At 37.8% G+C, this 24,147-nt stretch overlaps 2 protein-coding genes across 3 annotated transcripts; one reads left to right on the forward strand and one right to left on the reverse strand.

Annotated features, from left to right (window-relative positions):
* Positions 1 to 4: 4 nt before the first annotated feature.
* Positions 5 to 13,944, reverse strand: sacm1la (SAC1 like phosphatidylinositide phosphatase a). Of its 2 annotated transcripts, XM_043217039.1 has the most exons (20): positions 13,798 to 13,944; positions 11,206 to 11,303; positions 9,520 to 9,594; positions 9,276 to 9,403; positions 7,111 to 7,260; positions 6,549 to 6,608; positions 6,441 to 6,474; positions 5,655 to 5,756; positions 5,495 to 5,580; positions 5,300 to 5,386; positions 5,121 to 5,189; positions 4,955 to 5,034; positions 4,533 to 4,631; positions 4,296 to 4,434; positions 3,955 to 4,024; positions 3,778 to 3,850; positions 3,608 to 3,701; positions 3,440 to 3,532; positions 3,195 to 3,252; positions 5 to 2,208 (listed from the first exon to the last, which is right to left on the reverse strand). In XM_043217039.1, exons 1-20 carry the CDS (start codon positions 13,824 to 13,826, stop codon positions 2,072 to 2,074), a joined length of 1,761 nt encoding a protein of 586 aa, XP_043072974.1. In that variant the 5' UTR covers positions 13,827 to 13,944; the 3' UTR covers positions 5 to 2,071. The 2 variants fall into 2 exon arrangements, with proteins under 2 accessions (XP_043072974.1, XP_043072975.1); XM_043217040.1 differs by lacking the exons at positions 9,276 to 9,403; positions 9,520 to 9,594; positions 11,206 to 11,303; positions 13,798 to 13,944 and adding an exon at positions 8,783 to 9,268.
* A 6,669-nt stretch (positions 13,945 to 20,613) lies between these two features.
* On the forward strand, positions 20,614 to 22,876 carry tnfa (tumor necrosis factor a (TNF superfamily, member 2)). Its single transcript, XM_043217045.1, has 4 exons — positions 20,614 to 20,908; positions 21,006 to 21,033; positions 21,141 to 21,212; positions 21,856 to 22,876. The coding sequence occupies exons 1-4, from the start codon at positions 20,753 to 20,755 to the stop codon at positions 22,293 to 22,295; spliced, it is 696 nt and encodes a 231-aa protein (XP_043072980.1). The 5' UTR covers positions 20,614 to 20,752; the 3' UTR covers positions 22,296 to 22,876.
* Positions 22,877 to 24,147: the final 1,271 nt, after the last annotated feature.

Below are 24,147 nucleotides of genomic sequence, written 5' to 3' on the forward strand. Positions count from 1 at the left end.
TGCATTTTATTGGTAGAATTTATTAAACACGATTTCATTAAGAAACCATGGGTTACAGTGGTTGAAATGTCTTTTAAATAGTATTAAATGACACCTCAATGATCAAAACCAAACAATACCGAGATTGCAGTGCGGTTTTCATTCAGACTGATAAAGGACTGGTAGACCACTAAAGACAACTGATGTTTCACAAACTATTCCCTTGAAATCACGGGCGAGTGCTGAATACTTCTGAACGAGCGCGGTAATCAGAAATGCAGCTGTAATCTTGAGGCTCTTAATCAAACAAGACGAGAGAAGGTTTTAAAACACCGTCAGGATCAAGTCCAAAAACACAATTAATATTGATGACATGTCATTTAACACACTTCAACCCAAATGCACCCTGGAAATACGATGCAGTTCATAACCTAGGGTTAATGAAAGCCATATTCATCAAGCCCTGTGATGGAAGAATGTGATCAGTAACATCACTTTGATTGATCAATAATTCAACCAGAAAGTGCTAAAGCTATGTTGTTGTAAACTACACTGTACAGTACATGATTACAATAACACACTCGTATATATATTTATAAATTCTTCATTTCTTCCCAATGTACAGTTTACACATCAGATTTATACAGGTAAACATCAAACGTACAGGATTTAGTTATCAGTGTTCTGTTTACGTCCGTTCCTTTTAATTCCAAGGTGTTCTTTGCACACAAAGAGAATCAATAAAATATGAATTTGATGAAACTTTCATTTGCAATCGCCTGTTGCAATGACTGTTACCACTGTAGCTTTGCAGAGGACTACAAAACACCCGCGTATAAAGGCATCGAAAGCTACATTCTTCGTCAGCATTAAACCAAACCGATGAGCATTCAGTTCTAAAAGTACTAACGCGTTCAAAAGGAAGTCCTAAAAGCAATTTATCCATCAGCGTCCCCTCCCGATCCCAAAAACACCTTGCTAAATGTGTCAAAACGAAAGGAAACCGGCGGGGTAGAGGTAAGGCCTTTTGAAACGCACCATCATGCAAGTGAACATCAATAAAACTGACATTTTTTTTCTGCTATACGGCGTACTTGAAAGCCACTTGTCTAAATAATTTAGTTAAAAGCTAATGCCTTCTGAATTGTCAGTACAGTTTAAGGGAATTCAATTAAAAGCGCGAGTCAATTTGACAGCTATTCTGATACTAGTCTATTTGCGTCTAATGAACTGCCACTGAATTGGTAACGTTGAAGAGATGTGCAGTCGAAGAGCCATTACAGGGCGACTTTATGCGTGCCGTATCTGTTAGTGTTCATTGGTCTTCGAAGAGACATAAAGAAGTTACGCAGGAAAAGTGCAGCTCATATTTTTCTGTAAACTCATAAAGAAACAGTGCTTAATACCACTCTCTCTCCCCCAGTGCGTCCCACAGCTGTCTAATTTGATCATTTACGAGAGACACAAACCCATAAATATGCTGGCAGAACAAAAGGAAACCACATTAAAACCCAAACTGCCACTGCAAAGAACAACTGAAAATAAAACTGAGGCATAAGGCTGATTTCAGCACAGATTTGAGAGGACAGAAATGGAAGTAACCAAGGGGTGAGCCACTGAAATATCATGTAATGTTCTCTTGTGCAACAATCTAATTACAATAGACCTCCATTGATCTGTCAGCCCATAGACTGGGCCCATGGGCGCACGCCTGGTGTCCAATATCATGAAGCAGAAGCTCTAGAGCCAACACAATTGCTCTGATTTCACAACGGGTCGATTTAGATCGATTGCCAAACAGTAGCGGTAAAGTAAGCACTTACAGAGTGGGGATTTTGTGCAATTCTATGATGCAAGTATTACTGTTAAGGGAATTTTGAGAAGTTTGGACACCGTGTCCCATGATTCAAAGGACATTTGTAGGACATTTGTAGCGACTGATGTGAAACGATATGGTAATATGCTCCCTCTTTGGGAGCAGGAAACAGGGATGCTTGCTTTGCTTAAGTTTAAGGACAGTGTGGAGAGGAGGACAGTACTGGAGGAAAATAAAGAGGAAACAGAGAGAACATAGGGAAGGAGGACTTGATATTCAATCCATCTTCTCCTTTTGAACCAGTTTGGGTGCGTCTACAAACTCCCGTCCATTGAACACGATGAAAGCAGCCGTAAGAGCACTGGCCATTCCCCAGAACAACACGTAAGCCAGGGTCTCCGTCCAAGTGTCACCTGACAGAGAGCACCAGATCCATCATTACTCCCAAACCAAACAGGCACTACTGTATGTACATTTTCCAAAGAAGGAACAGTAATGGAAGCATATAATGATTAAAATCATCGTAAAGCACATCTCGTGGGTTGATGACATATAATGATAAATACAGAATTTTGGGGGGTTTCCTAAAAAAACTATTTTTTGTATTCATGTTTGTTCCAAAGTGGAATTTCTTAAAATGTAGTAACTCTAAACCAATAAATCACATGGTGTAACGAAGTAATATTATCAAGAGTAACATTACCTTTACACATTTTATACAAGTCATTATCTTAAAATACATTTTTTATTCAACTTATTTATTAATTCATAATATCAAGTTTTCAGGGAGTTGCACCACATGACCTTTGACAACCTGAACTACCCTTGCATTAATAAAACACGTCATTAAGAGACTTCTTGACCTTGACATATTAATGAGAATCTGCAAGGCACTGAGTGATAATAATACTTTTCTATTTTATATATATATTTTTAGCATGCATGTACATGATGGCATGTGACTTTGTCAGATGCATCACATGACTATGTGATCAGACTATTTTTTTTTTAAATATTAAAAAGCAGTTGTGCAAATAAAACTACGGCATTTGAAAGTTCTTTATGATATCTGTATCAAAATCATCCGTAATTCATAATGATTTTATTTTTGACAAGGTGTGCGGGACAAAAGCGTGTTCAATGTATTTGTACAATTTTTCTTAACAATATACAGATGATTATTACTGATGCCTTTCTGGAAAAAAAGTTCAGTTTTGAAAGTTGTGAAAATAAACCTTTAACCATTGCATGCGATTGTAAATACTGTAAATCTGTCCCTTACAGCCTGGTTTTCATCTGTGTTAAATTCAGTCTGGAGTCTAACCTGACTAAGGCCAACATTTGCCAAAAAAAGTATCACGTCATTGACCCTTTATTTCATGATAATATCAGACCTTACCAGCCATTAGGAGACAAATGATGCACATGGAGAAGGCCACCACCATAATAACAGGAAGCTGTGGAAGAAATTACATGAATATAAAATAAGCAGGGAATGACCAGCAGCTGGTGTTGTTGAATTATAAATGTTGGGACTGCATGAAGCAGCTTGGAGTAAATTTTTCTCTTTTTTACTCGTCATAGCAATGACCTCTTTTTAATGTGGATTCTCTCTTACTACAAGCAGTATGGGAATGCACTGACCAAGAGGAACTTCCAGTCCTTCTGCATGTGCAGAGGCGTCAAGCCATCGGTTTCATCTACCGTATAGTTTCCGAGGAAGAGATCGATGGAGTCCTGTGGGCAAAGTCAGCTACTTAAAATTCATAGCAGTCTGACTGAAAGACATAAAGACAAAGAATTCATACGCACTTGTCTGAACCCGTCTGAGAAATTGTTCTTGTAGTAACGGATCATCGAGTTCCAGCCGTCCATTACCAATCCCCAGTGAGTCCTCTTCCCGGTTCTGAGGTCAGAGGTCAAGGTTAGAGCGGCGTACGCACACAACCGCACACATATTAAGAGGAGTCCGGGATGAATACCTGGTGAAGTCGGTTTTCAGTGCCCCAGTTCCTGCGTACTGTTTAGCACAAGCATTGGCGTTGTCTGCCCACGCTGAGAGAAAAAGAAAAGGAAAATAATGAGATTTCCTGCTTTATTTACCGTCCCCAGCAAGAGAATTGCGCCTACTAAGGGAATTTCTAGCAAAGCAAACACACCGTTCTTATAAATCTTCTCAAAATCAGCCTGTTCCTCAATTTTCTGGCCTACGTGGAGGACACCCATTCTCTGAAATGAAACACAGCTCAAGGTGATGACAAATCAATATTTAACCACATTATTAATCCGTATAGCCGATTTCTGAATGTCTCCAAGCAGTCATGACCACTTTAAAGGGTTTTACACTTCCTAGGCACACATTACGCATCGAGTTTCAAGTAAATGGCCCTAACTGACAGAAAAGCCACAGAATTACAGCCCGTCAGCTTTCTCTTGTGCGTAAGTGTCCTCAATTGCGTCACAGGACGTGTCAGACGTGTTATTTGTGAGGTGGCGTCACCTGTAGCTGGCTCTGTAGGGAGCGTCTGGCCAGCAGGCTCTGAATGACGTTGGTACGGTCCAGACAGTCCATACAGTTACTGCGAAAGGTTCCAGACTGCTCGGATGTCACCTTGCCGTCTGAGCTCACCATGAAATACCTGCAGAATCAGCGTTTAACAACCAGATCAAAGCGAACCGGCGACAGCATCAGAGACCACAGTCTTTCCTATAGAAAGTTACAGAAATGAATACGAACCCAAACTCATCTTGCATGTCAGAAACACCATCGACAAGAATCTGGAGGCGATGCCATCTCATCTTACTGCATTCCTTGTGAAAGTCGAAGGCGATGTACCTCAAAAGACATGCAAGAGTCACCATTAATGTCATTCATGTTTTGTCCTTCATTCACCTTCAGAACACAAATAAAGATATCTTTTATTAAAACAGCTTCCTGTCCCTCCACAGACAGCAACACAACTACCATGTTCAAGGCCCAGAAAGCTAGTAAGGACAACGTTAAAATAGTCCATCTGGCATTATTGTCAGTATTTTAGTAAAACTATGTCAATACTTTGTGTGCAAAGAAAACAAAAATAACGACTATTCAACATTTTATTCTCTTCATTTCACACTAAAAATGCTTCTGTAGGAATTAAAAGAAACTGCTTGAAGTACTTGATAAATCCGTTCTCCATGCCATTGACCATTTTGGCGAAGGCCTGCTCAAGAGGCAGTTCAGATCCTTTCTGATTAACCTGCAGATAAAGCAATTATCTTAACTGTTTGACCAATCATAATCAACTACAATTTTCTGCAGGTGGATTAAAAAGATTGTACTCACCAGATTTAGAATAACCTGTTTGCCATAAATGAGAACCTGCGTCTCAAAATGCCTCCTGAATCCATCCATCTGCAAGGATAGATAGATAGATAGATAGATAGATAGATAGATAGATAGATGGTGGTTTCCTTTTCTGATAGGTGGAAAAATAAAAAATAAATAAAAAAAAAGTGTCTTACGTGATTGGTGTCAGCGCTTATCTGTGGCTTGGGTTTGTACCTCAGGTTGGGTCTTTGAGACCAGAAAAAGGGCATGGAGCCTCGAGTCTGTGTAAGAGGTGAGTGAAAGCACAATTTAAATCTGAGGTGATTTCTGGGAGGTCAAAAACAAATGAGTTCTTGTAATAGAGGCCAAGAGTAGTTTTTAACACCAACCTGCACAAAGGACGCCCGGGCATTACTGTACTGGACTATCTGTTCAGTCTCAACGAAGTTAGCAGCATGGCCTTCAGAGTCAATGCCTGAGGCGAAGGGGGAAACTGTAATATCTGCAGCAAAGACCACCGCGTGAATATGTATATGTGCTATGTCTCACCTCTGACATAGTATCGGACCCCCGCTCTGAAACAGCTCCGTCTCGAGATGAGGATCCACTCAAACACCTTCCCATTGATGCAGCAAGGCTTCATCACAATAACTGAAGCAGTGGCTTAAGGATAAATAGCACACATTTTCCAACTACTAGTTATTTCTTCAATTTCACCTTTACATTTGTCTAAATGAAGTTCTTACCAATGCATATTACTAAGTTTCAATATATTTACGGTAGTAAAAAAATCTTCATGGAATATGATCTTTAGTTAATATGGCAAAAAAAAACCTTTAACACTTTAGAATAGGTAACACTTGTTAACTATGACTTTTTTTTCTCAATACATTCTTAATTTGCTGTTTATTAATAGTTAGTAAGGTAGTTGTTAAGTTTAGGTATTGGGTAGGATTAGGGATGTAGAATAGGGTCATGTAGAATAATGCATTACTATACGCTTATTCAGCACTAATAAATGGATAACATTACATTAATATGCTTGCTAATAAGCAACTAATAGCTGTAACCATAAAATAAAGTGTTACCAAAATAATTTTCACCCATACAATGTATTTTTGACTACTGCTACAAATATACTCCAGCGACTTAATATCCAGGATCACCAATGTGTTTTTATATTATGGACAATATTTTCAACTAATCATGACCAGTTACATAATGTCATCTTTAACAGAAACAGCTCACAGCACATAATTTGCTTCCTCCAGAGAGCAGAGGCTAAATAAAGAGAGCAACTTAACTGCGAACAACATGACATCTCTCAAAGGATACATCCGTGGATGACAGGAAATGCAAATTTATGGAGCTGAAAGGGGGAATCAGAAACTTAGTAATTTTCTCATATGTTGAACGGTTTCTGAACTAGGCTTATTTTTATACCTCGGGCTGTGCGGTTATTTCTCTTAAAAGGTTTCCATTCCACACAAATCTCTGGTCTGCCTGTGTGGAGAAATGACAGAAGACAGGAATCACGGGAGAAGTTATGGCTGTTTTGAGGAGTCTAATAAGCAAACAGAGTAAGCAAATGTACTCAAGAAGTTTGAGCGCTCTGAAGTTGAACTTTATGGAAAGGCGTAGACAAAGGCAGAGCACGACCTTTTTGAAAACACGAAAACAAAATAAGATGGAAAATCACAGTGTGTGCCTAGCATGTCAGCGAGTGCGCTTGTAAAACAAGAGCTTTGCAAATCTAGCTTACAAAGAGACAGGCAGCGCATCGTCTGTGACAGCACTTTATTGTAAACGAGGGATGCAGTTTGAGACAATGAGCTGACCGGCCTTCTCTATGTGATACTGATGAAAACCTGCACCCTGCTGTGCTCTGCTTCTCTCTCTGCCACTGAAACTTCAATCGGCTCTCTGTCTCTCTCTCTCTCTCTCTCTCTCTCTCTCTCTCTCTCTTCTGCCGTCATTATCATCCCTGGCTCTCTGCTCTGCTCACCCTCTCCAGCAGGCTCATCTCCTGGAAGTCCGGGCTCGTGTTGGACAGACGCTGCTGGGTGTGGGTCAGGTCGTAGTCCGTGCAGAAGTAGAAACCGTCTGTGTTGAGGACATTGCTGAGCATTGACAGAAACGTCTTGTTGTCCTGCATCTGTGAGAAGGAAACGGTCAGTTGATAAGATTATAGGCAATAAATGATGTGAACAGATGGAAGGCTAGGGTTATTGATTTACATACTCATTTATGGCCTTTTTTTTCATTTTTATGATATACAAGTAAAGTATTGACAGGATAATAGAGAGATGCTTGAGAAATGGGACGAGGTTGGGTTGAGCAATATTAAATTTGACATTAAACCCTGCCAGTCGATATTAATACATTTCACAATATTTTAATGAAAATGTGTTGAAAAATGTGCTGAAAATAATCAATTTTGCAGTGTCCAAATTACTGAAATTATTACTATATTCATGTCAATTTAGTCTAATTTAGTCAATTTAGTCTACACACACACACACACACACATATATATACATACACACACACACACATACATACACACACACTCACACTAGGTGACTTAATACGAACTTTAAGTCTTGCAGCATTTAACACTGAATAATTGTATTTCTATGTTTATATTTATTAGGAAGTGGGGTGCAACGGATTGATGATGCTGAGTTTTTTTGCACAGAACAAAAATATTTTATGTCTTAACACCAATGTAATAATGTAGTATGCCATAGGGTTTAATTTGGTTTGGTCTGTGTATGTTTTTTTGACTTTCAGAGGTGTGGGACATTTTTTTGCCATTGACTTCCATTATATGACAGACAGAAAGTCACCTACCTCTAAGATACCCTGGGGGTAAGCAGATAAACATCACATTTTCATTTTTGGGTGAATATTTATTCCTTTAATAATTATTTATACCTCAAATAACTATGCTAATAATTTTGATTACAATATTCAGAAATCTGTACTTGCATCTCACTCAACACTGAATGTGTCTGTAGCATAACTAATTGCTAAGCCATGATTTTGACAAAAGGAAGCGGATTGACATGTTCAGGCTGTTTAAAGATGAGGTGCGTGTCATCTTGTATTCAAAACAAACATGTCCGCAAGTTAATCTACTCCAATGCATCACACAACACTCGTGCTTTAGTACAGCTCATGCTTTGCTCCATGTGCAGGTGCCCAAACTAAGCTCTCGACCAACGCCAGGCTTTTCAATCTCAGCATATCCTTTCTGCAGTTAACAGGATCACCATCCACTAAGCTCTGGCTCTGGGAACGGAGCGGAAGAGGAACGACCTGAATTGATTCCTCCTCCCAGAAGAACCTGGTCAGCAGAACCATTTGCTTTTATACGCATACTCGTCTCTCACTGCAGATATCCAGAGCTTCTAATTACATGCAATGCATTAGGAAAACACCAACACCAAACATTCGACATTAAAATTACGTAGACAATTCATGCAAGGAATCATCACCTTCTCAAAAAGGTCTGGCACATTCCTCCAGGCCCGCAACACAGCTTAGACAAGTATGCAAACATTGCTGAGAACGCAAAGAGCACTTGCATTTTGTTATTACTGTAACACATCCTGGAACAAAACTAGCCAAGCCAGGGCAGCTAGATGCTTTCACTGCAGACCTCATGCGCTTACATTGAAACTTCTGACAAGAGTAGAGAAGTCTGGAGTGCTTCAATGATCTAGTTGTTTGCAGTCAAGCCTCCCATGTACTTGTTTCAACTCAAAACACTTCCTGTGTCCAATACTGGCCTACTCACGGGCTGCATCCAAGGCCATTTCAGCCGAAGTCTTATCCTCGCTAAATAATGCAGCAAGTATACAACACTGTAATGAGATATCACTGCGCTTGGAGCGTGGGCTCAAATGAAAAATTTACTGTATGAGTACACCCAATTTTACAAGCCGAGGGTGAATCTGCTGCGTTGTTCTTACAGCACTTCTGAGTAAACTGTAAATGGAAAACTGAGAGAGGCAAAAACTTCAGAGAAGGAAACCTTTCAGTATTGATTTAGAGACGCACTGGGCAACTGATCAAACAACGAATGACATTTCTAGCCCACTTTCTACTCAAGGTGTCACAAACATCAGCAATAAACTGAAAGTTGAGGTTAGGGACTTTGATGACCTGAACATCTGTGAGGTGCAAAATGGTCTTCTTATAAGAAATCACATCAAACTCCACCGCTTTCCACACAGTGTGGCCAAACAGGTCGCCCACTTTCCTTTTCCGGGTGATGACTATGAGGTACATCCCTGCAGAACCAAAAAAAAAAAAGAGAGAGAGAGAAATGCGTCATGGTAATGAAAATACAGTCAACATTCTAAATTCTATGGAAAAATCGGAATCATGGTAATAACGTGGAACCTACCAGCCACCAGACGAATAGTTCCCATGATCCCACAAATGGGTCTGGTTACGCCTGAGGGGGGGATGTCCTTAATACCTTGAAAAAGTAGAAAAAAAAATTGATGAACAAACAATATTGCTGATTTGTCCATTTAATATACTTCTCTGATTCGTTAGGAGGAAGTAGCAGACCTGTGCTGTGCTATTCCTGGAATACACCTTTAACAAAAGACCACAGAAACTACCTCAAATGTAAAATGTCATGCTGACAATGCTGATGAAATGTCACTTAGCGAGGGGGTCACCATTAAAACAGGGAACTACAACAAAGTCCAAACAGCTGCCGTAACTTTTCACAGACGCCTGTATGCTTTGAAAGGTCTACTTTCCTCATAAGTTGTGGCTGTTCATAAATGTCAGATCGCAGATGCCCAAGCTATAAATCTTTCACTGTACTTTCACACGGTCAGAAAAACGAGCTGCTTAACCTTCAGAAAATCTTCACTGCCAACCTCTAGAAGACAAACTATATTTCAAATGAGCTGTTTTATTATTCTACTCCCTTTTAGTACACGTCGCTGTGATTTGCGACATGATAAAATATAGATTAAAGGGTAAGTTCATTTAAAAATTAAAATGCTGTCATTAATTATTCGCCCACATATGTTTCAAACCTGTAAGACCTTCATTTTCAGAACACAAATTAAGTTATTTTTGAGCTTTTTGACCCTTCATAGACACCAACATAACTGAAATGTTCTCAGTAATCGGTCCGTGTGACATCAGTGGCTCAACTTTAATTTTGCGGCGATACGAGAGTCGACGTCTTGCACCATCCTGGAGGGTACCACAACACGTACGAGCGCTTTCATCAGAACATAACGCAATCAGCGCTGTTTACGTTCAGGAAAATGCACATACATGCTGAATGTAAACATAACTCACTAGGTTTCTGGAACAGGAAACGTTTTGGTCGCGTTGCTCTCGATATTCATCAAAGCTCTCGGATTTCATGAAAAATATTTTAATTTGTGTTCTGAAGATGAACGAAGGACTTACGCGTTTGAAACGCCACGAGGGAGAGTAATTAGTGACAACATTTTGGGGTGAACTAATCCTTTAAACATTGTAGTGTTGAAATAGACAACAAATAAACAGAATTAAACAGGCATAATTTTTATACACTACCGTTTAAAACTTTGGAGACCTTTTCAGAAAAAAAGTCTCTCACCATAACTATTAAAAATATTAATACTGTGAAATATATTTGCTATTAAAAAAAGACAATATACCTCAAAAAAGGTCATTTATTTGTAAGGCATAGCTTAATTTTCAGCATCATTACTCTTCAGTGTCACACGATCCTTCATTGTAATATACCGATTTGCTTCTCGAAAAAAATGGTTGCAGTGCTTCGTATGCTTGCCAAAACTGGTCCTTTTTTAAAATTATTTTTAAAAATTCAAAAGAGCAGCACTCATTTGATACAGAAATCTTTTGTGACATTTTAAACGTCTGCACTGTCACTTTTGATCAATTTAATGTGTCCTTGCCGAGTGGAAGTATTTAGTTCTTTAAAAAAAAACAACACAAAAAAAACAACACCTCGCTAACTGGTAATCATAAAATGGGCTATTTGCATTGAAGATGAAATGTAACACAACATATCTCGACCGGTTTCCATTCTCACTTAGTTGTCAGACCGTACCTGCGAGGGTCATCTCGGCGGACACCCTGTCGATAACCAGCACGTCGTTAGCTCCATCATCACAGGCCTCGATGTAGAACTTCTCAGGTGTGGCGTGCCTACGGAAAAAAACCGAAATAAGTCTATTCTGACGCCTTTCTTATTGTGCTGCTAAACACACACACGTTTTTCAAGAGCAAACAAAAGGTGAGGGTTTGGCTGCTTAGCATTTGACAGCATTTGAGTTAGCTGCATTATGCAACCAAAGGCACACAATGAGATTATTGTGAATGTGATAAACAGCACTGAATAAAGAAATTGTATACGCAATAAAATCAGCTTTTGAGTGGTGATGATATCAATAAGACAAAAAACGGTGTCGGAAACATAATAACTTGAAATTCATTTTCATCTCAGACCATCTGGAGAGAGCAGATTTTCAGCCCCGTCATAAATCAGAACTGCTTTTTCGATTTCACTCATGCGTGTTTTCAAGCAAAGTTTAAAAGAAAGTTACGGACAGACGTTGTCGCATAATGCAAGTTTGCGAAGAGTTTGAGAGTCTGTTTTAGTAACAACCTCTGACATGTTTGTCCCACTTCAATGGCTGGAGTCTTCCTTCCTCACCAAAACGCTGAGCAGCCACTTTCTGTGCACCACTTGATGAGGTTGCAACGAGGGAAGGATGCAGCGTCTGCATGGTTAACCTCTGCCCCATTAACCATGAATGCACAGTAGGTCTATGGAATCTGTCTCAAAATGTACAAATCTGCTCGATGGTTTCACGATAAACAGATGCGACTCCTTTTGGTATTTTTATAATTCTCTGAGTCTTTTGATCAGGTCACGCAAGTATAAAAAAAAAAATCCCACAGATGTTCAACTTTAGCCTGCATTTTTAGCAAATTCACATCCTTTATAGATCTGTGTCTAGTGTCTGTGTGACAAATCACAGCCATTCTGAATTATGTGCACTGTCTCAGCAAACACACTGCGGTGCAAGTGTTTCTGTCTTAGTATAAACAAGCCTTTGCCTCAGCTGTAATACCACTGGCAATGATTTGTTTATTGCGCAAGAGGCCATTCATAAAAGGGTTTACTGTAATAAAAATTAAAAAAATTACAAAACAGGCTACTTACATAATTACATAATTGTTTGTATATAAGCGTATATGGCTTAATTGTGATATGTATAACTTTTTGTTAATTTAATGCAAAAAAAAAAAAACAGTAAAAACATTAAAGAACATTTATTATTGCAGGTTTTTTAAAGTGCCGAGTATCTGAGTGCCCAAAACTATGTAGGTGTCTGACATACCAATAAAAAAAAGAGAAAAAATTGATCACCAAAATATAAGCAAGCAAAAATATTCAGCAGAAATATGAATGAACAACTAAAAAGCACCTCTTGTTTAAAAAGGTAAATCATTGTTTGAAATGAAGGATAACATCAATAAAACATCCTGTGAACAACGTCATTCAATGTCCACAAACTCATCAGCTAGCTAGAAAGAATAATTGCAAAGAGGGGCATTTTGCTAAATTTATATAGGCTATTTGTTTTATTATTACTTAACCTGTTGGTAAGTCTAAATGCATGTTCAAAAACATTTTTTAAATTGTAGTGTCACTGTTTAAATGTTGAAATGCAACAGTAAATAAATACATCACGAAAAGTCAGCAGAATAACGTGCATGCAATGCAATTTTTCTTATATACTACTTAGTTTTAATTTGAGGCTTGACTATTAAATACATTTGAACAGCTAATTGATTAATAAGTGAACTTCGGTTTCCATTTTTGGGCTAAACGCAGATGCATCTAGTCTCAAACTGCCTTTTCCTTCCATTCGGTTGTGATGATAATTAATGTCAGTGCACATAATCTAGGTTCTGAGAACTACTGTACATGTTCAGAAGGCGTGACTCAGAAAGCACCCCACTGTAAGTCATATCGGTCTCCGAGCGTCTGATAACTTGGTGTCACGTTGAAGTAAGGTGTAGGCTGGAGACATTCCATCAGGTTCCCCTCCCTCTCAGTGGTTCGACTACGGTTTCACAATTTGTCAAACAATCAGATATTAATTGTGCATCGCTGTACAGCATGCCGCTGGAATCACATTGATCTAAACACAACATTGGTAGTTTGTTTAACATCATCTTTGCACTGATGCCTCTACAAAACTGCAGCTTTGACTCAGTGCGCTTCATCTGACCTCAGCATCCTAATGCACAGTCCAAACAAACACCCTACAAAACACGAGAAAAGATGCTGTCCAGACTCAAATCAATGCATCATCACCCAGTAGGCTTCCCAGACAGCATCTGGCGCGTTTTGTTGCCGTAGTGCAGTATAAAGAATCTGCTCTGGCGTGTAAATGCTGTCTGAGATGTGCAGCTCACGGGGTTTGAAACGCAGCCAATCTGAACAGCGTCTGGACGGCTTAAGCCAGTGCAGCTTCCAGCGCGACATAAACTGCCCTGTACTGACCACGACACTTCCGAACAGCGCCCACAGACGCCGCCATTCAAAGAGCCGAGCTTCGTTTAAGCGAAACCGGTCGCCGCTGGGGTTTCTATCTGTCGCTGCGCTCGAATAAAAGTTTCAACTTACAGGTTGAACCTCTCGTAGGCGGTCGCCATCTTCACTTCCGGGTTTGGTCGGTCTGCCGTGACGCGTGCGTGGGAGTGGCGATATGAAGGCGTGGCTTGGAGACGTCACTGTGCAGGTTACCTCGACTGCACCCAAAAGATCCTAAAACTGAGGGAAAAAAACAACTGCACATCCTAAACGCTTCTTCCTGAGACTTCTCTGCTTTTTTAAATGCGTCGAGAGCAATAAAAACAACCCATTTCAAGCATTAACGATGTTTTTGAGCTTGTTGGTAACCTTTTTGCAGCGAATATTTCATACTCAAGACTCAAGTCTTTTTGTGTATAATTGCCATAGAGGTCCATGAAAAATAGGACATAAAAAGCTACAATTATACGATATAGGTCACAATTATGAAATTAAAAGGTCAAAATGAGGACATTCTATTAGATAAAAAGTCAAAATTAGATTAAATAAAAAGTCAAAAGTCAAAATAAATAAATATATAAATAATGTATATAATATAAACAATAAAAACATTATTCTAAAGTATTTTAGAATTTACATACTAAATCATAATTGTGACATAAGTTATGACATACAAGTTTAACTTGTCGTGTTAGAAAGATTTTCTTTTATTTTCAATTATGTCATAATTTTGATTGACTAAAACATGACTTTTTTCTCATGTGACAAAAATGTGCTTCTATATAAATATAATCAGCTAAAGCATCATGATCTGGTTTTACGGTTTATTTGAGTATTTAGTTTTATTTCCTATGTACTATTGTCCTGTTTTTAATGCAGTGCTACAGGTATTTGTTTAAACGTAACAGGGAACAAAATAAACGTTATAGGGGATAAAATAAAAACAGCAGCGTCCATAAGTAAATATACATCATTTTGCAACGTATTGCATGGTAATGCTTTTTTAAAGAAGTGACTATAAAGTAGTCCACACAATACTTGCAGTAGATGCAGAGCTATAGGAAACTGCGGTCTACACAGGATTACGACACTGGCAGCGATCTTCTATTCAGCAGAAGTGAAGCAGGTGTGTGTGTGTGTGTGTGTGTTAGAGGGTTGTTGGAAGGTCACTTTCGTGTGTGTGTGTGTGTGTGTGATGAGTGTTTTCCACAGCTATTCAAAATTGAACAATCATTAAAAATTCCTATACCTTGAGGCATTTAGGGAGTGTGATTAGTCCCCCACCCACAAACCCAACCCTGAGATGAGTCAGGCCAAAGTAAAGCCCCCAATTCAGAAAGGTGAGTGTAGGAGGAAACTCACTTTTACCTGAGAGACCAGACGCCCACGAAAGATGTTCCCCTGAACCCAAGAAGAGCCATCACCACAGCTTTGATCAAACCATATCAGAGAATAAACGCTCTTCAAACGTCTGGGCCAATAGGGTTGTTTCTGAGAGAAATCAATACTTTCTTTTCAGCAAGGACGCATTAATGTGATCACAAGCGACAGTAAAGACGTTTGTGATGTGGCATAAGATGTATATTTTTGAAGAATCCTAAGAAAAAAAAAAATGTAATTCATAAAAAAGCAGCAAATCAGTATATTTCTGACGGCTGGAGTAATGATGCTGAAATACAGCTTCGATCACAGGAATAAATTACATTTGAGCAGAAAACTGTCATTTTAAGTTATAATAATATTTTACAGCATTACAGCTTTTACTGTATTTTTGGTCAAATAAATGCAGTTTTGGTAAACACTTTGAGAGAAAAATACTAAACCAAAAAAAAAAAACCTCCCCAACCCCAAACTTTGAACGGAAGCGTAAATAAAGGAACTTGGAAACTTAAAAATGATACTCTCGTACTAATTGATTAGATTATGAACAGTATATTTGTTGTTTTATCATTTTAAAACCTAAAAAAAAACTACATTGTAACTATTAGTATAAAAGCAATTAAACTGACTGAACGTCAGAGCATTAGGTAACACCAAATAACTTTATTATGAACAGCATATCTGTTGTTTTATAATAAGCCGGTGTGCTTTTGCAAAGTTTCTTTACAAAAAATCGGTTTATTAATATCCCTTGTATTAATGAATTATAATATATCGCAACGACGACGTGTCAGCCCAATGGTTTTCCAGCTAATCATTTTCCAGCAACACCTGTCAGATTAGCAAGCGGCCTCTATTGAAATAAATAGGAAGTTTTGTTTTTGTAAAAGATGAGGAGATTAGTCAGATGAGAGTCAGATTACTCAGACGTCTGAATTCCCCTCATCTCTCAACACCTCAATCACTGTCAGACCATGATGCTGCACACGGAGGAACACCAAACATGGCCAGCTTCACCAAGGCTGACGTTACGGGAAGAGCGCAAGCTTCACTGTGGACCTTCGCGGCATCCCGTTAGCGCACTTCTTTTTGCGCTACATTTTTAATTTCCCTTCTCTTTCACTTCCTTTCGGGAGTCTGACACTACTTTAAAGAAGTAATGTAATAACCCGGGGAGGAGGATGAATAAATAGTCCATCATTTCAGGGGAATCTTTTATCTGTCAATATTTACAGTGACTGAGTCAAAGGTATGCCGTGGTAGATGAGCTGGTGCCTGAGACGCAAACATCTCAACAAGAAGATTACATTCAACACAGGTCTATAATAAGATCAAACGAGGGCCTGCAAGTTGTTCAGTTCGCTACTTGCGCTGAAATGTGACCACAGAGATTCGGTACACTATTTTTAAATGCCCTACTTTTGATTTCTCCTTTTGATACGTAGAAGCCTACGTATGTTTCACATCTCGGTGCTGAAAACTTGCATCATTTGGCCCATGCACTGGCAATACACTGGAAATTAAATCAGAAAAGTTGGTATAGCGGTGTACCACAGTTTCCCACGTAATACATCCCGCATAAACCTGTAATGTTTGAGCAATGCGTTAATGATTAAAACTGCTTGTAAATGCAAAACAGGGATGGTTTCATTCACGTCCGTGTAGGTGTCTACAAGCTCGGAGATGTCCGTTTTTTAAAGAAGTCAACTGCCAGACCATTTCAGCGATGGGAAGAAACTACATTACATTACAATTTAACTTTTAAATAAATATAGTTGTAATCGGTTAGCGCTAATGATTTTTTAAAAATTTTACTACATCTGAATATTTTCACACAGATACAGATTTGAATCGACTGCTCTCACGATTCAGGTGTTTGGGAAACACATGCTTAATCGTTTTATTCCCCGTTTAAACTTGTTTGGGTTTATGTATAAATAACATAATTTACTAAACCATTCTTCCCCTGTGAGTTACGTCTTTGGCCCTTTAAGAGAGCCTTACAACGTGACGCACACACAAGGGGGGGTTAGTAAGCAGTTATTTTAGTTATTAGTTATTCAAAATATATTGTCATAGCGTTGCAAAACTGAAGTTGATGTCACATCCTGTTGTACCGATGCATTTACTACGTTTCTGGACCTGGGATGATTTGAGCTGTGTTGCTGTCTATGGAGGATCAGATAGCGCTCTGAAATCAACAGAAATACCTACATTTGTGTTCTGAAGATAAATGACATGAGGTAAAATATTTGCAAATATATATATATATATATATATATATATATATATATATATATATAAAACACAAAAAAAAAAAAATTCTCAGAAAAAATTCTCAGAAAAGTTGAAACCTCAGAATGATAAGTAAAAAGTTAGATTTTGTGCTGTGTCACGGTGTGGTTGTGGCGAGGGAGCTCTAGACGAGCACATAAGAGAAATACTCTTTTAGTCTTCTACACACGAAATAAACAATATAGTTGCAGGCAGACAGAACAAAAACCACACATATTAAAGACGACGATCGGAGCAACTGAACGGAAACAAACTGGACTTAAATACACAAAGTAAATGACTAAATTAATGAGACACACCTGAAGACAGTGATACAATTAACTGAAACGAAAAGTAGGGCACTCAGAGCATGTGGGACAAGAAGATAACACCAACAGAGTCCAAAGATGTGACATGCTGGCTGTTCTTTAGACATTCTTATAATCTTAACTTAACTGATGAAGGGTTTTGAAAGTCTGACAGTGATCAGTGTTAAATATTGTTGTACTTGTTTGAAAATGATTAGTTGAAAACACTGGAAATCTAAGTAAAAGTAATCAAAAAGGGATTTAAATGTATTCAGCTTCATTAATAAAGTGATCAAAGTAGTTACTCTACATGTGTGTAACTTGTAATCTCTAATCTATTTCATTTTCCAAAGAAAAGTTCGCAACACCGGACTATTTAAAGCGTTTGCTGGGTTTTATATTTAACAGTTCATGGTGTTGTTTGCTTTGTTTCGTTTCAAAGAAACGTGGAATTTTTCTGTAAGAGTTTGACATTATGTAATCATATATACTGTACATCATACAGGAATGTATAATAGAGTATTTATAAATATCTCTCATCTTCTCAGTAAACAATCTGACAGTCTCATTAATTTATACAATAACAAGTCTTCCTATACCATAAATATATGTTAAAATATAGATATAAAAAAAGAGATTACATTTGTGGACATATATTTAAATAACATCTATCTATCTATCTATCTATCTATCTATCTATCTATCTATCTATCTATCTATCTATCTATCTATCTATCATCTATCTATCTATCTATCTATCTATCTATCTATCTATCTATCTATCTATCTATCTATCTATCTATCTATCTATCTATCTATCTATCTATCTATCTATCTATCTATCTATCTATCTATCTATCTATCTATCTATCTATCTATCTATCTATCTATCTATCTATCTATCTATCTATCTATCTATCTATCTATCTATCTATCTATCTATCTATCTATCTATCTATCTATCTATCTATCTATCTATCTATCTATCTATCTATCTATCTATCTATCTATCTATCTATCTATCTATCTATCTATCTATCTATCTATCTATCTATCTATCTATCTATCTATCTATCTATCTATCTATCTATCTATCTATCTATCTATCTATCTATCTATCTATCTATCTATCTATCTATCTATCTATCTATCTATCTATCTATCTATCTATCTATCTATCTATCTATCTATCTATCTATCTATCTATCTATCTATCTATCTATCTATCGATCATCTATCTATCTATCTATCTATCTATCTATCTATCTATCTATCTATCTATCGATCATCTATCTATCTATCTATCTATCTATCTATCTATCTATCTATCTATCTATCTATCTATCTATCTATCTATCTATCTATCTATCTATCTATCTATCTATCTATCTATCTATCTATCTATCTATCTATCTATCTATCTATCTATCTATCTATCTATCTATCTATATGTGTGTGTTTGTGTGTTTTATTGACCTTTACAACATATATTTGGCATGTATTCAAAATATATTTTAAAAACGTTCAAAATTCAATTATTCATACAGCAGGATCCCTATATACATGAACGCAGAACCATTTTTGGGGTATTGATGTTACATAACCTAGTCATAGTTTCTGTTGCCATCCTGTGTTTGTGATTTTACAAGAGTCTACCTGTCGAGAGAGAGCAGAGCTACACTAACATCCCTGCTTTCATGAAAACATTGATGTTGTAAGACCTGCATGAAAAGCCATTGTCTGATAAATGGACAGAGTAATTCCTCCGCTCTCACACTTTCATGCTGTGAGGCCTATAAAAATGTCAAAAGCACTTATTTCTTTGTGCACTTTCAATCATGTCACGATGAGCACACACACACACAAACACACACACACACACACAAAAAAAGAGGAAATTGCATTCGATCACCTCTCATTTGCACCCGAGGACTGACTTTGGAAAAAACAGCAGAATTTTGCAACAAGCAGAGAAAAAATCCATTCAAAACTTTTTGATTTATTAAAAAACCTCTCTATACTGTCATCCGATATTTTTCAGAATGGGATTATTTTTAATGATTTCTTACAAAATGGTTCCTTTAATGTAAAATACTACATTTCTATATAAATTTGTGTACTGTATAATTTGGTTGAAAATCAAACAGAAAACCAGTGAAAAAGATAACTCCTGATTATATTCTGAATTGCCTATTTATATGAATGAATGTAATTAGGCTTATATTCATAATTGAAGGCATTGTTGAAATATGATACGCTGTAAATTAATTTGATTTAACGATTTTACTCACTTTGCCTATATGAATAATGATGTCTGAAATATAAAATGGAAATGCCACGCATTGTTAAGCAATACCTAAATTCGACTAATTATTAAAATCATAAAGAAACACAAGTAATAACACTAAACTAATTCTAGGGGTGTTGCCTAGAATGTAAACTCTGAACTACTGTAACCACAAATTATGAAATGAACAAAATTATATATAAAGAATTTACAAGTAAATTATGAAAAGAATGACATAACTGATATCTATAATTAGGGTATAAATAAATGTTAAATAAATTAAGGTAAAGACTGTTTTCAGAGTGATAGAAGAAACTTGCATTAAACAATTTTTAAATTGAAGCATTTTTTCTTAGTGTACAGAACACTTTGAAATTCTAAAGAACCTTTTAAAGAACTTTTGCGGAGGGAAAAAGTTCTTTATAGAATCATAGCTTGATACGATCTCACAAAACTGTAAACAAGGGTTCGTACAATAATTGTCTTATTTTTCGTGATTGTAATTCCCTTTTGTGAGAGTAAGTGGGTGAGTTTGTGTGTGGGTGTCTCGTGGTTTCTCCAAGTCTCCCTCTGCTGCACATTTCTTTCTCCACGCTCTGACATCACAGGAGTTTCCCCTGGTCTTGCAGTCTCTCTGCTTTAAAAAGAATGAAGAAGCGGCTTTTCTGAGCACAGCACCGACAGACCAACCACCGAAGTGATAAACTGCGCTGAGGACACTTTACAAGACCAGTGTAACAGCGCTACAGGTTTTTTTTGCAGTAGCTGAACTTGAGCTTTCGGGGGACTAACATACACAATGACGATGGATCTTGAGAGTCGGTTTGTTGAAGAAGGAGAGCCGCTCTTACCACAGGTGAAGGTGTCGAGGAGGACGGCCGTCTGGCGGGTGTGTGGGGTCCTGCTGGCCGTGGCCCTGTGTGCCGCCGCCACCGTCTGCTTCACGCTCAACAAGGTGACTATCCCGACCCACATACAACACCAATGTGCCATTTCAGACACGCATCGGTGCGCCACAGCAAACTTAACGTTACGTTTCTTGTTCATTCTAGCCTCAGAACAGTCAGGAAGGTGGAAATGGTGAGTTTCATATCCCCTTTTTTCCCATGCACATCAGATAACGTGATTGTCTGTTAAACTAAATCATCTTACGTATCTTGTATTATTCTGCGTTTTCCCCCCATCAGCGCTCAGGCTCACTTTAAGAGATCATCTTTCAAAAGAAAATGTCACTTCCAAGGTTGCCATCCATTTAACAGGTAAGCTCGACTCAAAAGTGCTAAATGAGCTGTAAATAAACGCTAAACATCACCTCAACTCAGAACGCATTAAAAGTTTATGCAGCTTCGCACTGCATTATACATTTTTAATAAGTACTTTTAGGTGCGATTGTATAAAGCCTGAAAGTTTATAAGACTATAAAAAATCAGTTGATTATGTTTACAAAAATGTAGGATAAGATTTCAGTTCTACAGAAGTACTTTAACAAGAAGTATGGTCTGTTTTTGCTGGTCAAAGGCTACTATAATTTGACACAAATTGCATGCAAATATTAATTTATCATGTTAACATGTTAATAGTAATGTATCAGGTATGACTATATGTGCTCATAATTGAATGGACAACTATTTTTAAAGCATTCGCTAATCTAAGTTAGCGTTACTGTATACATAGCCTATAAAGTACTAAATATATATATTTAATTGCATATTTATGACCATAAAATATGCTGCATATGCTGGTTAGGTATGTTTTAAAGCTGAAGATTTGAACTGGTTTAAGCTGGTCTTTTGCTGGTTTAAGATGGTCCTTCAAAACATACCTAGTTTTTTTCAACAGGGAAGGAAGGTACAGTTTGAGAAGCACCGACTTAGGCCACGTTTTTGTTGTATTTTCTTCTAGGCGCATATGACCCTAACGTGTCTCAGGACAGCCTAGACTGGAAACAGAACCAGGACCAGGCTTTCGTTTCAGGCGGCTTGGAATTAGTGGACAGAGAGATCATCATTCCTAGCGACGGCATTTACTTCGTCTACAGCCAGGTGTCTTTCCACATCAGCTGCAAGAAGGACATGACCGAGGACCAGGACTCCGTTCACATGAGCCACGCCGTGCAGCGCTACTCCGAGTCGTACGGCAGCTACAAGCCGCTGTTCAGCGCCATCCGCTCCGCCTGTACGCACGCGTCTGACTCTGAAAATCTGTGGTACAACACCATTTACCTCGGGGCGGCCTTCAACCTGAGAGCCGGAGACAAACTATGCACCGAAACCACCTCCAAACTCCTGCACCGCGTCGACACCGGAAACGGAAAGACCTTCTTTGGGGTGTTTGCTTTATGATACGAACTCTAAACAAATGCCCAATAGCACACAATGTAACCTGCTGTGCTTATATGAAGGAACCTTCCGTTTTTCTTATTGTGGTTTACATGTATTTTGCACTGCATTGTGTTTTAGCTGACAGAAATGTGCGTAAAATTAACGGACAATGTCCAGGCGAAAAAATATCTAGTAGGCCTACATTTTCCATTTCTTTTACAGCGCAGCTGGATGTCAAGCAAAACTTGAAAAGTCAGAAAAGAATGGGGAGTGAAGCAGAGTTTCATGCTTCGCTTCTAATGCAATGACACTGATAAGACTGAAATGACTCCTAATCTATGTTTTATATTAAAACAGGTCGAAATCTGTAACGGATCAGATCCACAGATCCCGATAGCCACATCCATGCATTTTCAGTCCATGTTGAATCAAAGCAATCCATTTATTTATATCGTTTTTTGTTTAATGAACGTTAATATTATATGTATTTATGTCTAGCCTATTTATTTAACTATTTATTGAACTATTTATTAAAAGAATGAAAAACTACTGCACTGCTACTGTAATGAAATTCAAACATTTAATAAACATTTGTAATTCTAATGCGCAATTCCTGCAATTTTTTCCACTTTGCCTTTGATCAGCTTTGTTTTTGGGGTTACACTCTATTTTCGGTGGTCGACTTGAGACATTCTACTAACTATAAGCAACTATTTGCAACTACATGTCAACTAATTCTCATTAATCTGCCACTGCATGTCTACTAATTCAGAGAGGCTGTTAGGGTACGTTTAGGGTTAGTAGAATAAGTTGACATAAACTTGCAAAGTCTCTGACAGTCAGTATGTTGTATGTTATGAACCCATCAAAATAAAGTGTTAGAAGAAAATGAGCAGACAGTCTACTAATACTCTAATGACTGCTAGTGGACATTTAGTTAGACATTCGACAAACATTTTTTTAACCATTGGCTGTGCATAGGGTACTGCAGAGGAATCATTGGTTGCATTGAAATATCTGCAAAAACTATAGTAACCTCAGTCCTCAATATGTTTGTATTTAGAAAGCAGGGTACTAACGAAAGTATATTTTAGTCATGCATTTGCAAACCCCTCCATGCACGTTTCCGCTGACACTGTTTCCTCATTTTGGTGATGGGAAACTCCCTTACATGCACCATCATGTCAGGTTCCAGGTAACACTCATGAAGAGCATTTATGTGGTTACTTCAGACCCGTCTGTTACAATTATTAATAGACAATGGATGAGAAGCAATAAAAAACAGTGGGTTTCGCGATATAATACAGTGGAAAAACTCATGGAGAGATAACGTGTAGGCTACATTATCGGGGTAATTTCTCAATTACTTACAAATAAAATCTGCTATCGAGATGAGTATGAGTTGAACTTATATTCATAATAGAATCTATTAAATGAGAGTTGACATTTACAATGCTGCTGTTTAACTGAAAGTTTGAATTGTCTACTCCGTATTCAAATATTTCCCATAAATCTCAGGTCAGCTTTGCGCAAACCGTGAGAGCAAATTCTGCTGAAATGTAAACAATTAGCAACTTCCATTGAGCTATTGATTAAAGGTTGGATTTAATACGAATTTTTAAAAACAGGATTCAATAGACCGCAGGGGCGATGTATTATTGCAGGGCAAAACAGCATTTTAGCACTTCTGGTTGAAATCAGTAGGTTTTTTTGAATGTGTTTTAGGAGAAGTGCCTGAAATGAGGTTTGAGGTGAACACGAGCTCAAGCTGTTTCCACATTTTATGCAACCACGTAAACGACATCAGTAAAACCCCTTTATGAATTTTTATAGCTTTTACTTGTCTTGAAAAAGGCAATCGCTTACAGGTTGT

The sequence above is a fragment of the Puntigrus tetrazona genome, chromosome 19 (genome assembly GCF_018831695.1).
Source record: "Puntigrus tetrazona isolate hp1 chromosome 19, ASM1883169v1, whole genome shotgun sequence".
Lineage (NCBI taxonomy): Eukaryota > Metazoa > Chordata > Actinopteri > Cypriniformes > Cyprinidae > Puntigrus > Puntigrus tetrazona.